Here is a 16,012-nt window from a genome sequence, read left to right as displayed (position 1 = left end):
CATCACCAACTTGATGGACATGAGTTTGAGCAAGCTCCAGGAGTTGGAGATAAACAGGGAAGCCTGGCATGCTACAGTCCATGGGGTCACAAAGAGTTGGACATGACTGAGCAACTGAACTGAACAGATGGACTAAATGATTCCATTTATATGTGTCAGGAACTCAAGTGAGTTGAAGAAAGATGGGCTGTCAGATATCAGCATAGTTGATTAAGACAAGCCAAGGAATTACCTGGTGATCCAGTTGATTTAGAGGGCTTCCCTGGTGGCTCAGCAGTAAAGAATGCCTGCTAAGCAGGAGATGCAGGTTTGATCCTGAGGTCAAGAACGTCCCCTGGAGACGCAAATGGCAACCCACTCCAGTGTTCTTGCCTACGAAATCCCAGGGACAAGGCCTGGCAGTTACAGTGCATGGGGTCACAAAGATTCAGACACGATATAGCAACTGAGCGTAGTGCTTTGGATTCTATCTTTCAAGGCTGAGAGCAAGGGTTTAATTCCTGGCTGGGAAACTAAGAAACTGCAAGCTGTGCACCCCCTCCCTCCAAAAAAAGACAACAAATCAAACTGAAACTAATTAAGTCTTTCTTCACTTACAGTGATACTATAAGAAAGAGACTAATTTGCAGCAACATGGATGGACCTAGAGATTGTCATACTGAGTGAAGTAAATCAGATAAAGATAAATATATGATACAGATTATACACAGAATCTGTAAGAACAAAAAAAGGTCAAATGAACTTATCTACAAAACAGAGATAGAGCTACAGATGTAGAAAATAAACTTATGGTTACCAGGGGGCAAAGGGGAGGAGGGATAAATTGGAGGATTAGGATTGACATATAAACACAAGTATATATAAAATAGATAACTAATAAGGACCTACTGAGAACTCTACTCAATACTATGAAATGACCTACATGGGAATGGGAATAGATTCTAAAAAAGTGTGGATAAATCCATATGTGTAACAAATTCACTTTGCTTTACACCTGAAACAATATTGTAAACAATTACACTCTGATAAAAATTAAAGAACAAAAAAAAAGAGGTTAAACTGTAGAAAGTGTCAGCTCCCTACTGCTCCATATGTTCCCCCCAAAGACCAGTACACTGATCAAAGAGCAGGTGAATCTTAACCAATGTGGGAGTTGCTTCACTTCCAAGGGAGTCTGCAAAAAAGGCTCCAGCAGTTTTCAGACGCTGGGTCTGGAGTAAGATGGAAGGAGAGCTAGGTGTAGAAGAGTATTGAGTACTAAGTCACAGAACAGAAAGGTGTCTTCCAAGTTCTTTAACTTCTCTAATAAGAAGGTCTTCACATAGAAATCTAAGCCAGGTCTCAATGAAAGCCCCAGTCAAGTTTCCAAACGAAGGCACTTGGCCTAGGAATACTGACATGTGTAAGAATGAGCGTGGCTGGCCATGTGGGACGAGTCCTTGACTGCAACTCCCTTCAGAGACAGTTGATTGGCTTTGTACCAAGTCAGGAGTAGGGAGGGCAGCTTTCTCACTTAAAGCCCTCCATATAAAACCTTTGTAGATCTCTAGGACACCTTGAAAAAATCACACATAGGTTTTCAGCCAGGAGCTGGCTCTGTCAATATGAAACACTGTAAAAGGTTAAACTATAAAAACAGAAAACTATTGAGATATGGGATTTGATTTTATCATGTTTTAAAAGCTAATTAAAAAAAAAAGTCTGGTACTAATTCATTGACAGAAGACATAAGACTTCTGAGTCAAAGGGAAAGACTTTATTTTACTCAAGGCAAGACATTCAAATATAGGCATATTTGTACTATTTCCCCTTGCTCCAAGTCCTACGGAGGTAATAGGATATGGTTCAGAGAGATGCTATATATGCTCTGGGTTTCCACTGGCAGGTGAGGAACATAAAGCTTGGGGACTCTACCAATTTTATAGCAAACAGTAACTAAGTCTGCTCTTTGTCTGGCAAGAGACAGTTACCTCATGTCTTAAGTCCACCAGCTGTATAAATAATACTGAGAAATGTCCCAGGAAAGAGAGCAATCAGAGCCTTATGGTCTTGGCACACCAACCAAGGAGGTCTATATCTGCCAACAAAAACAGAGCACTGATTGGTAGGAGCTGAGGTGGGGAAAGGCTGACTACAATAGAGCACAGGGGACGTTTGGGGTAGGGGAGCTAAAATATGTCTTGAACCCTGGTACTGGCTACATGACTCTGTGCATATGTCAGAGCTGACCCAACTGTACATTAAAAAGTCAGCTTTACTGCATGTACTTTACACCTAATTTTTACACCTAAAATTTTACTTTTTACACCTTAAATTTTCTAATGGTTAAAAATATTAAGGGAAAAGAAAAGGTACATCTTTTTTTTTTTTTTTTAAAGGAAAGGTATCTAGCACTTGTGGTAACATCCCCAGTGTCCTTTTCTCCACATGTCTTCTTTTCATTGCCAACTACTTAACAATGTTTCCAGCATTCACTTAATTAATTAAAACTTTTAGATATATTTAAATCACCTCTTCAGACATATTAAATCAGAACTCATAGTTTCTAAATCTCTTGTTGGCTTTTACAACAATTTCTGAGAAAGAAACAAGCTTAAATGTGTAAAATAAATTAAAAACAAATATAGTTCACTGCTGTCTTTCAGCTTTCTAAATTAAGATATCCAAAATACAGTAACATTTAGCAAGCTCCCCTTCACCCTCCCTACCACCAATATTAACTGACAAATGGAATAAATTTTCAAAATCATTACATTGCCATTGTTCATATTTTTCTTATTGACCAGTGATCTAAACATTCATTTTAGTTAAGGAGGTTTTTAATAGAACGTAACATCTGTTTTATGTTACATGCGAGACAGCAAACTTCTTCCTCTCTGACTGGATTATTAATGCTCACGCTTTCTATGGAGTTATTCTCTTCATCCGCATCCCCACACTAGCTCTCTAAAGTGCAACATACCCCCTGATGTAATACATTTTCCTGCTAACTGTATAATACTGTAGATACCATAACTCTAATGTGACATGCTATTATTTCTTTTTTAAACCACAAATGCATTTCTTATTCTCAATCACAAATTTAAATTTCCTGTATATTCCCAGCCCACCAGGCATTTTCTGTTTAAAATTGCTGAATAAAAATAGATGAATTCAATTTTTTGACTTGTCATCTCATTTTTTATAGACCTCTCTCCAACTCTGAGAATGGAAAAGTAAAAAGATATTTCTTCTTATCCTTTTACTATTAAATCAACTTTAGCTTAAAACACTGTAAACTACTACTCCTGGAGAGTGACGTAAGTCCAGAACACATGTAAAATTATTTAATATAATGTTTGCATTAAATCCAAGACAAATACCTTTAATAAAGGCATTCTCATTTCTATAATTATGTTAACATGAATATATTTTTGCTTTTATTTCAACAGCCCTCAAATTTGACATACATTCCTCATCTTATTTCTGAGGTTTACACCAAGATTTGAGACCATCCTAACATTTCACTGATTAAAATGAAAATAAAATATGCCAAATGGAGTTACTATATTTCTACGACCTTCAGTTTTTCTTGTACAGTATTTTGTTCTTTATGAATGAAATCCTGACAAAATTGAGACAAACCACATAACTACTAATGATTCTCAATTAGTTCTTTAGTTCATTTCCCAAGAAAACTACATGTGGTTTAAACCACTGGTATTTCTTGCTTTCTGCCAATACACAAACCTTCCTTTTTTGTGTGTTGAAAACACTTCCATGAATAATTATAATAGTCTCCAAAGAGACCAGATGGTAATAAACTCTAGAGCAGATTTGGAAACTAACCATAAATTTACCTTTTCATAGTCTCACCATCATAATATAGCTCTTTGTGTTATACCACTAAAAGAAAAATACTGGTGATAGAAAAAATATGAGTATATTTTAAACTTAAATAAAAAGATACACAGTAATGTTAAGATCACTCAAAACTACATATACCTCTCATTTTATATTGCTATCATCAACAATTTTTACGAGAGCATCAGCTTAATAGAGTATGACATTACTAATTCCATTATATAGCAATTTTTTACATTAGCATAATTATTATTAAAGTAAAACTCAAGAAATATGATCCAGCTAAAGGCAACAAATGATTTCAAAGTTAAAGAAATAGAAATATAGGCTAATGTTACATAGAATTACCACTGATTTTTATTCCATTATTCTTCTGGGAAATTAAATTATTCTGGCCTTGCTACTTTGATTGAAGTAAAATGACTTAAATAATCATTTATCAATGTATTTATTTTAGAGTATCACATTTCTGAGAAGTAAAAATCAAGAATGGTTTTCAAAACTAGAAGCATGATTTAAAACTTGGAAAACACATCTATAAGATTGAAATTTAGGCATTTCCCCACATCTGTAAAGAACAAAAATTAGCCCGTGAATAGCTTATTTTTGTACTTCTTGATGTAAGCAACAACAGTAAATTATAATAATAGTAGTATTTTCTGTACATGTTGTAATATTGCTATCTGTAATGTCTCTGGTATTAAATTATTCTTATAGCTGAAAGTAATGAATATATAAAGTCACACAAGAATGGGAGTAGAGAGAAAACAGAGAAATAAAAATAAGGGCAGAAAAAAAGAATGTTTAAATAAAAACAGGAAATATGAAAGAGGATTGGTGGCGAAGAGATTGCAGAAAACAAAAATAAAAGAACAATGTCTGTCCAAAAGTTGCATTATCTTTTTGTTTGCTATCATAAATGAGGCTTAGTTAATAGCGTCTATTAATATAAGCACCTCAACATTTTAATTTTAAATGCAGCTAATATATTAGTTCTTTGTTGACAACAGTATTTACTTCATTCCACTGAGGTTTTACACAAAAGACACAATAAGTGTGCGCGTGGGCTTAGTCGCTCAGTCGTGTCTGACTCTCTAATGCCATGGACTGTAGTCCGCCAGGGTCCTCAGTCGTCATTCTCCAGGCAAGAATACTGGAACGCGTAGCCATTCCCTTCTCCAGGGGACACTCCTGACCAGGGGATGGAACCCATGACTCCTGCACTGCGTGTGGATTCTTAGCAGTCTGAACCATCAGGGAATTCCCTCAACAAAGGTAGTGCTAAATTATTTTTCCATTTAATCTATAAAATATAATACTGTCATTAGAGATAAAAGAGACAGATTGTACTAACGAAACATATACCTGTTTTCTTTAATGGAAGTTGTTTCAGCATCTCCAGAGAAGATCCTATTTTTCCTTTGTTTTATTACTATGGGTCCAAATTACAGATTTTGTCACAATGAACCATCCTTGCATTCCCAGAATTAATCCTATTTCTCAGTTTGGTCACTGACAATTATTAATGTGGTACTAAATTTAAATTGAAATTTACTTCCAAATATTGTACTTGAGGCTTTTTTTTTTCAAAATAGTCATAAACAGTATTAATCTATGCTTTTAGTTTTATGTCTGCTTATTTCTTTTTCTTTCTGCTTTCCTTGTTGGGTTATGGTATCAATGTGAGACAAGCTTTAAAGAATCTATAAGGTTTTTTCACCTACACTGCTCAATGGTTTAATTATCTTCAAATAATCTACTCTTCCCAAGTCTGGTATATTTTCTAAGCAAAATCATCTGGGATTTTCACGATTATGGAGAAGAAGCTTGTTGATAATCTGTATTTCTCAAAATAGCATTATACCACACAGATTTTTCTCTTTTTAGAATGAGTTTTGGTGATTTATTTCCTCTCAGAAAATAGTTTACTCCGTCCAAGTAATTCATGTCATCCAGAGAAATGGAAGTGTAAACTTTCAATGAGGTCTTTTTACATAGCATATTGATAAAAAAGATCCCAATTATACTCTAAATGGTAAGGATGTACTAAAACAAACATGTTTATTCAGTTCTGATGGAAATAAAAATTGGTAAAATGTTTATGTGGACAAATTTGCTTATTTGAATAAAAATTTACCATGCCTATGGCTCTTTCAGTCAGCAATTCTATTTCTAAAACTAAATTATAAAGACATACAAATGGAAAATAACATGTATATTAAGGCACTCCTAAAGCATCTCTATAAACCATTTAAGTGTCAAGAAGTAGTAACTAATCAAATTATAATACTATCACAGAATGGACCATTATAGCCATTAAAAAGAACTAGCCAGATTTATTTCATACTGATATGGAACAACCTCCATATACTATATAAAGATATACTATTAAGAAAAAAATTCAAAATACCAAAACTGTATAGGATAACACATGAAGAAAACACACATTGACAGATATGGGCATAGTTGTAAAAGAATAACATATTTCTAGAAGGATAAAGCACTGGCACCCCACTCCAGCACTCTTGCCTGGAGAGTCCCGTGGACAGGGGAGCCTGGTGGGCCGCAGTCCATGGGTCGCTGGGAGTCGGACACGACTGAGCGACTTCACTTTCACTTTTCACTTCCATGCATTGGAGAAGGAAATGGCAACCCACTCCAATGTTCTTGCCTGGAGAATCCCAGGGACGGGGGAGCCTAGTGGGCTGCCAGCTATGGGGTCGCACAGAGTCGGACACAACTAAAGCGACTTAGCAGCAGCAGCAGCAGCAGAATACAAGAAATCTGTTACAGGAATCACATCTATTTAATGAGCTGGGTGAGCAGAGTATGGGTACAGGAAGAAAACCTACTTTTCACTACATACTCTTTTACATTTAAAAATTTGGACTCTGTGACTCTTAGTTATCTGTTGCTACCAAACACAGTGGCTTAAAATAAAAAACGTAACCTTATGTAGTTTTTAATGGGTCAGGAATGTGGGAGTAGCTTAGCAAAGGAGTTGTGGCTCAGAGTATCTCATTAGGTTATGGTGACTGGGGCTGGCTCCTGCATACGGCTAGCATGTTGGTGCTCCTTGGTGGTGGAAAACTTTAGTTCTTTCCCATGTGGACCTCTCTACCGACTGATTAAGTATCCTCATGACACACCAGTTGACTTTGTTACTATGGGCATTCAAAAGAAAATAACATGGGAGCAACAATACCTTTAAGGGCCTAGCCTCAGAAATAGCACATCATCAACGCCATACATTTTATTTGTTAGAAACTAGTTACTAAGTTTGGCTCATATTTAAGAACAGGGAAATTAGATCCCACCTTTTAAATATAAGAATGTCAAAGAACTTGAGAGCAATACTTTTAAAAGCCGAACCATACATATTCCATTTTGGGAAATACTAATAGAAGAATATTAGAAAATTAAATAAAAACATGCCTATAACTCTGTGTAAGACAAGCTTTATTTTTTGGCCCTGCCTCATGGCTTTGTGGGATCTTAGTTAACTGCTGCTGCTGCTGCTAAGTCGCCTCAGTTGTGTTCAACTCTGTGTGACCCCATAGACGGCAGCCCACCAGGCTCCCCCGTCCCTGGGATTCTCCAGGCAAGAACAAGGGAGTGGGTTGCCATTCACTTATCCAATGCATGAAAGTGAAAAGTGAAAGTGAAGTAGCTCAGTCGTGTCCGACTCTTCGAGACCCCATGGACTGCAGCCCACCAGGCTCCCCTGTCCATGAGATTTTCCAGGTGAGAGTACTGGAGTGGGGTGCCAGCGCCTCCTCCCTTAGCTCACTGACTAGGGACTGAACCTGGGCCCTCAGCAGTGAAAGCACTAAGTCCGAACCACTAGACTGCCAGGGAATTTCTGACAAACTTTTATCATTTACCAAAAGAATGACAGAGAGAACTGGGATTTAATTTTTATGAAAAAGCACTTATCTCAATCTCTATGTTTGTATCTAAAATAAAAAACAGCATTGAATGTATAACTAAAGGACTATTTTGAAAATGGCTCTGAACAGTGCCAATATGTCAGTGTGTACCACTTATTCATACGAATATGTTATGAAAACACTGAAAAATTAAATCACATAATCTTTATTGATGATACTGAAGTTTAATAACATCTGTGAAATGATTTTATGTCCCAGCACCTTACTGCGTAGTACATACTCTTTTTTTTTTTTTTAAGTTGTAGGAATTTATTTTAAATAACCTACAGTTGATTAAAAGGGAATTCATGATAAAAATAGAAGATACTTGAGGAAAGATATGGGAAATGGACTCTGTACACACATTAAACTAACAATGCCTCTAAAACTAATGATTATAGCAAAAAATGTCTTCACATTAAAATTCTACTTTTTATGTGTTTTTTTTTCCATTTTTTACACAATTACAAAAGAAAAAATAAAAGCCCTAAAATCTTGATTATTTTTCCTTTCTTTTTTTTGACCAAATACTCATTTTCCTCTAAATTTTTTACCTGTGGAACTTTTATACAATAATATCTTTCAAGTGAAAGACTGGGGTTTTAATGAAAAAGATGGGTATCTGAAAGGGCATAGAGAATGCTCAGAACAAAGGATGATGGGAAAATGGTTTCAGTCACTGATTATTTATTATCCTTAGACTCGCTCACCCCTCATCCCTCCCCAGCCCCAATCTACACGATCTTTAAGATTAAGAAAAAGGTTTAAATATTTTAAAATAATTAAAAAGAAATAAAAATTCACATTTAAAAAGGAACACTCAAGTCAGGAAATATTTTCCCATCATGCTTTTCTGTGAACAGGTGTCTGAACCAAAACACTGCCGATGTCACGACTGCTTCAAGTTTAATGAAAATTGATTCCCATGACAATAGATAGTGACAACTCTAACAGGTGCGTTGGGTTTTTGTTCTACTTAATTTTAAATTCCTGAAATGGGGGAGAGGGGAGTTTAGGAATTCATTTCTATTAAAATATAGAAGTTATTGCAAAACCCTAACTGTAAAAACGCACCAATATAATCGGACTTCGTATACAGTAGCTAAGAGGATCCAAATGTTTCAGTGAAACAGTGAATTTGCCTGGCAGAACTCTTGACAAATTCCCATCCACTTGACCCCTTGAAAATAAAAACAAAATTCAAAACAAATCATACAGCTAGAATTTTGATATCTGAAATATTTTTAAATAAGTTGTCCATAGGACAACTGGCTCAGCTCTCCCTTATAATATCTTTTCTCAAAGATGTTAGTTAAGAGTTGCTGCCTCTTTCCCTCAGGTGTGAGGGCAAGCGAGGCTCACAGTTTATCCATCTTTCCCAAACCACACTGTTCCTTTTCACAGAACTCTTGCTCCTCAAGACTGGCTAGAACTCGTAGTCCTCGTCAGCCATGTCGATGGCCCAGGCAAACTTCTCCCGCTGGGTTTTGTTGTAAATTTTCTCAATGGGGACCCCCCACTTCTTGCACCAAGCCACGGTGATCCTTGGGTCCAAATAATTGAGTTTAGAGGTTCCCAAAGCAATCTGTTTATTCTCTTCTCGGTCTGTGGCCTGAACTTCAAGCTTCATCAGCTGTTCCTCCAGCCTCTGAACAGCCTTCTTCTTTGACTCTACAACCTTCTTGGTCTTTGCATCCTTCAGGACTTTAGCATCAGCCTTAGCACTTTTCAGGTCTCTCCGGGCATCTGCTAGCTGTTCCTTCTTCGCATCAATCTTAGACTGCAAGTTCATCATGGACTTCTCAAAGGTTTTCGGTGGAGCCCTCTGATGGTTACAAAGAATTGCAACAGCTCGGTTGGCACGGTTATAAGACAGTATCTTTGCTGGGATATTCTCGTCAGGAGCTGTGAGTTCCTTTAACTGCTGCTGTAGCGTGATGGAGGCATTATATGTACGGAACACCTTGGCTGTCAAGCCTTCCATGAGATCCTGGAGATGTTTATTTAGGATACCAGTATTGAGTCTATCAAAAAGATCATCCTCAGGCTGTTTGTTTTCCATAAATAGTTGTAAGCTCTTAAAAACTCGCTTCTCCACGGGGACTTTGTTACAGTATCTGATTGAGTCCTTTCCCAGGAAGTCAAACTCCACCACATACTCCTGACCATCCAGCTCTGGGTGCAGATTGATGTGCTCCACACGAAGCGAGCAGCAACCTACAGTGTCCGCTGTTTCTCCTTCCTCCTTCTCGTTGCCTGCTCGCAGAGCAAGCTTATCAATGAAGCACAGGGCTACAGCTCTCTGCCGGACTTTCATCTCTTTGGACTTCCAGTCTTCCCGATATTGGTTCCGGATCTTATCCACACACTTCTTCAGCCTCCGAGCAGTCTCATATTTCTGCCAGTCTTTCTCACCCTTGATTCGTGAGCTGGGGTTCAGCATGATGTATTTAATAGAACCTTGGATATTCTCTGTCCAGGAGACTAGCCAAGTAACCTTGTTATCGTGTCGGACTTCTTTCCACTTATGACCTGGAGGAGGAGAAGGAACCTTGGCATCTTTGCTACAGTTGATGATTATATCCTCAGGCATGATTCGTCTCTTCAGCATGCCCATCTTGGGGTGGTTGCCGCGGCCACGGAAAAGCCCAGGAGGTTCTATCTTGAAGTTGGCGATCCTCTCTCTGTGGTTGTCCATAACACAAAAGCCATATTCTTTCAGTAATTTTTCATTCTCCTCTTTGATTTTCAGTTTCTCTTCCTTGCTCATCTGCTTCCGAGCTTCTGTCTGGGCTTTGAAATACTGGCTCATCTGGGTAAAATCACATTTGCTGAGGTTGGTGATAATATTCTTCTCTTCATTGGTCATTTCCTTTCTCCAGTCTTTAAAGAAATTTTTCCTAAATATTTCCTTAGTAGTATATTCATGGTTGAGCATTTTTGCAAAGAACGTAGCTACTTCTTCTGCTTTGGGGCTCAGCTTCATGACTTTACCATCATAGTAAAACTTGACATTCTCTGGAAGAGGTTCATATGGTGGAGCGAATACAGGACCTTTATGTTCTAGGAATTTCCATTTGATGCCTTCAGGATAGCGTTCTTCTTCCCACCATTTCCATTTCTGCTCCTCTTCCTTCTTCGGCTTCTTTTTCTTGCTATCTGGCTCAGGAACTTTTTTATCTTTATCTTTATTCTTGGTTTTTTTCAATTTACCATCCTCTTCTTCCTCTAGTTTTCGTTTCTTCTCTTTCTTGATATCTTCTGTTTTAATTTTCTTAGGTTTAAAATCAGCATCATCCTCATCCCGAGGTCTCTTTAATGGCTTTATATCCTCTTTAGGAGAAGCAAAATAGCCATCATCTTCAGGTTCATCTTTAATCCGTGGTGGACTCGAAAAGCCATTTTCCTTCTCTTTTTTTATTTTTGCATCCCCAGAAGCTTTAATCTTTTCTTCCTTTCGTTTTCCTTGTCTCTGTCTTTGTGCTTGTCTTTATGCTTCTCTGAACTTCCATCTTTGTGTTTGGTTTTCTCCTTCTCTTTGTGTTTCTTTTCAGAATCTTTATGTTCACTGTTGCTGTGCTTGGACTTCTCTAGGTCCTCCTCCTTGTCCTTCTTGTGCTCTCTGTGCCGGTGTTCTCGATCTTTATGCTTATCTTTGTGTTTATGAGAATCATTCAGTCGGAAATCCACCTCGATCTGGGAATCGTTGTGGAGATGGTCCCCACTCATGTCGGCCGGAGAGGCGAGGGGCGCCGAGAAGACGCAGACGGTCGCGGCCGGCCTGTGCGGGCGGACAGGAGACACCCGGAGGCTCCGGGAGGCGCGGAGAAAAGGTGGTGGGGCGGGCTTAAGACTACCGGAACCGCTGAGGCGGCGAGGCTGACTGACTGCCGGGCGGGCGGCGACAGCAGACCCCAGCAGTTGTGTAACAGCCTAAGTTCGCATTTCCGTACATACTCTTCTTATATTTTACATTTCACCCTCACAAAGCCAAGTGTACAGTGTGCATTTTACAGTGGACAAACGAGCAGAGGCACAGGAAAAAGTGAAATCCAGTCAGTTGCATCCGACTCTTTTTGACCCTGTACACTGTAGCCCGCCAGGCTCCTCTGTTCACGGAATTCACCAGGCAAGAACACTGGAGTGGGCTGCCACTTCCTTTGCCAGGGGATTTCCCCAACCCAGGGATTGAGCCCAGGTCTCCTGAACTGCAGGCAGATTTTTTTTTACTGTTTGAGCCACAGGGAAACCCTAGTGGTCCATAAATATTCTTTACCATTTGAGCCCACCAGGGAAGCCTTGTTTGGATGACTTGCCCAAGGTCATCCAAACAAGTTTATCACGTAATCTAAATATATATGGTTACCAGAACTAAGCACCATATTCAAGAAATATACTGTTCTTAGTCCATTTTCCTTCATTTTCAATATGTTTTTAACATTACTCTCCCTAACATTGTGTTTTGGTGGTTCTGTAAACCTGTAAACTGAATTTGCCTTAAAAACAAAGCAAATGTTTTCTCCCCCAAGTTTTCCAATTTTAAGAACTATGTTTACACACACCAACTCACATACAACTGGAAAGAAAAAAAAAAATGTCATTTTTTTTTCTTTTCTTTACATTTCAATTTTCTAACATGAGTTCTAAGTTTAACAAAGACATTTGAAAAAATGTTAAGGAGCCTTATGGGGGTGAGGATAAAGCATCAACCTGCCACAGCTTCCTATATGAAAGGTTTAATTATACACAGAAGAGCCCAATGGCTGAGCTTGCTACTCCACCTTCTACATAGTCAACGCAAAAGTATGAGCCCTCTCAGGTCAGCCATGTACATGTTCCAAGCAATGTACATTACTTGCAGTCACTGCTATTATAAAATTAAACCTCAACGCTTAGGTGCTTAAAGGAGATGGTTAAGAATTGATAGTTTCTGCTTTTAAAAAAACTGCAACACTGACGACAGTATTAATGACTATGATCTTTCACGTTTAGTGTTATTTTGCACAGCGTAGGATTAAATCTGTAAGTTTGGGGAAGGAAAAATGAACTATTTTAAATAACTTAAAGTTGTATTCTATATACTTAGAGGTTTAAAATCTTTCACCATTTAAGATAAATGACATACTTATGTAAATCCTTCACATTTACATAGTAGTAAAAAAAAGCAGTAAAGATATTACTTTTTAGTTCCCCAGTATTTTTAGATAACTCTTATGGTTCAAATATTACTTTCAAATGTGAATTGTATTAGTTTACCCAATGAACATTTCATTCAATTTTTAATAAAAGAGAAAGTGATAACTTTACATAAAGTGCAAATCCCTAGTGGTCCATAAATACAAAAACTTACTTTTCTGAACTTAACAGAAAATAACCTGATCTATATAATGAACTATTATTTCATTGCTCATATTTGCATAAACTGTATGCCATATTCATAAAGCATAATAATTGGTATTACTTTCATAAAATTAAACCTATGTTCCTTATTTTGTCAGATCGCAATTTTTAAATTATAAAAATGTTCATATTTTTCTGTTACATATTGTTAAATCACTTCTAAATACACAAAGATTAAACAGCAAAGCTCATCAATTTAATTATATACCACCTGCAATCAACCTGCTACTCTTACCAAGAACAGAGCTTCTCAATGGTCAGCTAACTTCCAACCAACCATCCAATTTTATTCCTGCTTATTTGAAAGCTTCTAATTTTCATGTAGAGACTCTATGAAAAGTTGGAAATTATAGTTCATGATAGAATGGACAGCAATTACTACCAAGTAAGATCTATGAAAATGAATCCAAGGATTATATCACTGCATACTGGATTCTAAATGCTTTACATGGGAGGGATTCAGGTAGGAGAATAGAATGAAATAGGGTTCCTTAGGTCAATTCTTCATTTTATCTCACCAACCCCTGTGTATACATGCATACATATTTATCTTTACAGCCAACCATACAGGTGTCTAATTTTAAAAAGAGAAAATATTCCTTATCCTATTTACCTTGCACTTATTTCAAATTTCATTAACAAAAAACTCAGGCCTTTCATTTCCTAATAATATATTGCTGCTGTTGTTTAGTTGCAAAGTCATGGCCAACTCTTTTGCGACCCCATAGACTGCACCCTGCCAGGCTTCTCTGTCAATGAGATTTCCCAGTCAAGAATAGTGGAGTGGGTTGCCATTTACTTCTCTAGGGGATCTTCCAGACCCAGGGATTGAACCCATGTCTCCTGCTTGACAGGCAGATTCTTACCACTGAACCACCTGGGAAGCCCAATATAAATATTCAGTTCAGTTGCTCAGTCGTGTCCGACTCTTTGCGACCCCATGAATCGCAGCACGCCAGGCCTCCCTGTTCATCACCATCTCCCGGAGTTCACTCAGACTCACGTCCATCGAGTCCATGATGCTATCTAGCCATCTCAGATATATAATCAAATAATCTTATAAATCAATGTGAATACAATGTCCTGAAAATGTCAAAGAAGGAATGAGTATCTTGACTAGTACAGGAATAAAATTAGAAAATAGGAAGTTATTGGCTCTTAATGGATGGCAACAATGCCTCTGAGGGGGAAAGCAAAAGAAACAAGTCGGGAGTGAGGAGTTCAGAGTATGCGGTCACCTAAAAAGCAGCAATGCACAGGGTAGGTCCAAGCAAACAAACAGTTTAGTTCACTCTTTTATGTTTTAGCTGTGCCACTCTGCTTGCAGAATCTTAGCTGCACAATCAAGGACTGATCCCAGGCCCCAGAAGTGAAAGTACCAAGACCTAACAACTGGACAGCCAGGGAATTCACTTAGCTCACTTTCTTAGTGTAAAGATGAGTATCAGGCAAATAAACAGAACCTGGAAAGTACTATCACAGATTCTCAATTCAACAATTCATTATTATATACTGCAAAGTTGACAGTGAACTACAATACACAGACTATATATGAAAAATGAAGAACAATTTCCTAAGATTTAATATGAACTCTAAAGATTTTAACAGATGATTCATTTACAAATTCAAAAATTTTATCAATAAGCTATTATATTCAAAGGCCTATTCATATAGTACTGTTAAAATAAAAACTCTGTCTTCAGAATTTTCTTTTACATACTCTGAATTTCTTCCAGTAGAAACAAGAACATTTTGCAGTTATACTCAACTAAGATTTTTATGACCAATCTAGATAGCATATTCAAAAGCAGAGACATTACTTTGCCGACTAAGGTCTGTCTAGTCAAGGCTATGGTTTTTTCTGTGGTCACGTATGGATGTGATAGTTGGACTGTGAAGAAGGTTGAGTGCCGAAGAATTGATGCTTTTGAACTGTGATGTTGGAGAAGACTCTTGAGAGTCCCTTGGACTGCAAGGAGATCCAACCAGTCCATTCTGAAGGAGATCAACCCTGGGATTTCTTTGGAAGGAATGATGCTGAAGCTGAAACTCCAGTACTTTGGCCACCTCATGCGAAGAGTTGACTCATTGGAAAAGACTGTGATGCTGGGAGGGATTGGGGGCGGGAGGAGAAGGGGACGACAGAGGATGAGATGGCTGGATGGCATCACTGACTCGATGGACACGAGTCTGAGTGAACTCCGGGAGTTGGTGATGGACAGGGAGACCTGGCATGCTGCGATTCATGGGGTCACAAAAAGTCAGACACGACTGAGCGACTGAACTGAACTGAAGATTTTTAAAAACTTCTTTTCCTACACTTAACTTTGGATATTATCAGCTAAACTGAGGGCTTAAAGGGGAACTCTAAGTGAGCATGTCTTAGAAATGCTTTAAAATTCCTTATTTACATAGCACAAAATGTGTTAAGCAAAATTCAGACCTTTGATTTAACTCTCAGAAGTTAGCTTATTTGCCCACTAACATAAGTAAAAAGCATGACATTATTTTATTAGGTATGGTGAATATCTTATGATATCATGTATTCAGAAAGACTATAAACATCCTGAATACCAACTTAGATAGGTGTATTTTAGGGTCCCGCATTTTACTTTATCATATCTATTATTAATGTGATAAATCACCATCACATTATATCTGTGAGTCCTTCAAATCAGAAATAGTTATGCAAAAGCTAAGGGTTTTTTTTTTTAATTTATTTACTAGTTTTATTTGGCTTTGCCAGATATTAGTTGGAGCAGGTGGGATCTAGTTCCCCAACCAAGGATTGAACTCGAGCCCTTTGCATAGCCACTGGACCACCAGGGAAGTCCCAAAGC

General features: G+C 37.8%; 2 protein-coding genes across 3 annotated transcripts in view; both read right to left on the bottom strand.

The window, feature by feature from the left end:
* The window catches only part of ADK (adenosine kinase), a 544,106-nt gene that overhangs the window by 341,883 nt on the left and 186,211 nt on the right, over positions 1-16,012 (bottom strand). The gene's annotated exons all lie outside the window — the stretch shown is intronic.
* Positions 8,016-11,721, bottom strand: LOC114110832 (DNA topoisomerase 1-like). The gene is given in 2 exon segments (XM_027962291.3): positions 8,016-11,234; positions 11,237-11,721. Coding segments are annotated over 2 exon segments (2,301 nt in total). The 5' UTR covers positions 11,502-11,721; the 3' UTR covers positions 8,016-9,198.

This window comes from Ovis aries, chromosome 25 (assembly GCF_016772045.2).
Source record: "Ovis aries strain OAR_USU_Benz2616 breed Rambouillet chromosome 25, ARS-UI_Ramb_v3.0, whole genome shotgun sequence".
Taxonomy (NCBI): domain Eukaryota; kingdom Metazoa; phylum Chordata; class Mammalia; order Artiodactyla; family Bovidae; genus Ovis; species Ovis aries.
The sequence above is the reverse complement of the archived record's forward strand: the minus strand, read 5'-3'. Positions and strand labels throughout refer to the sequence as shown.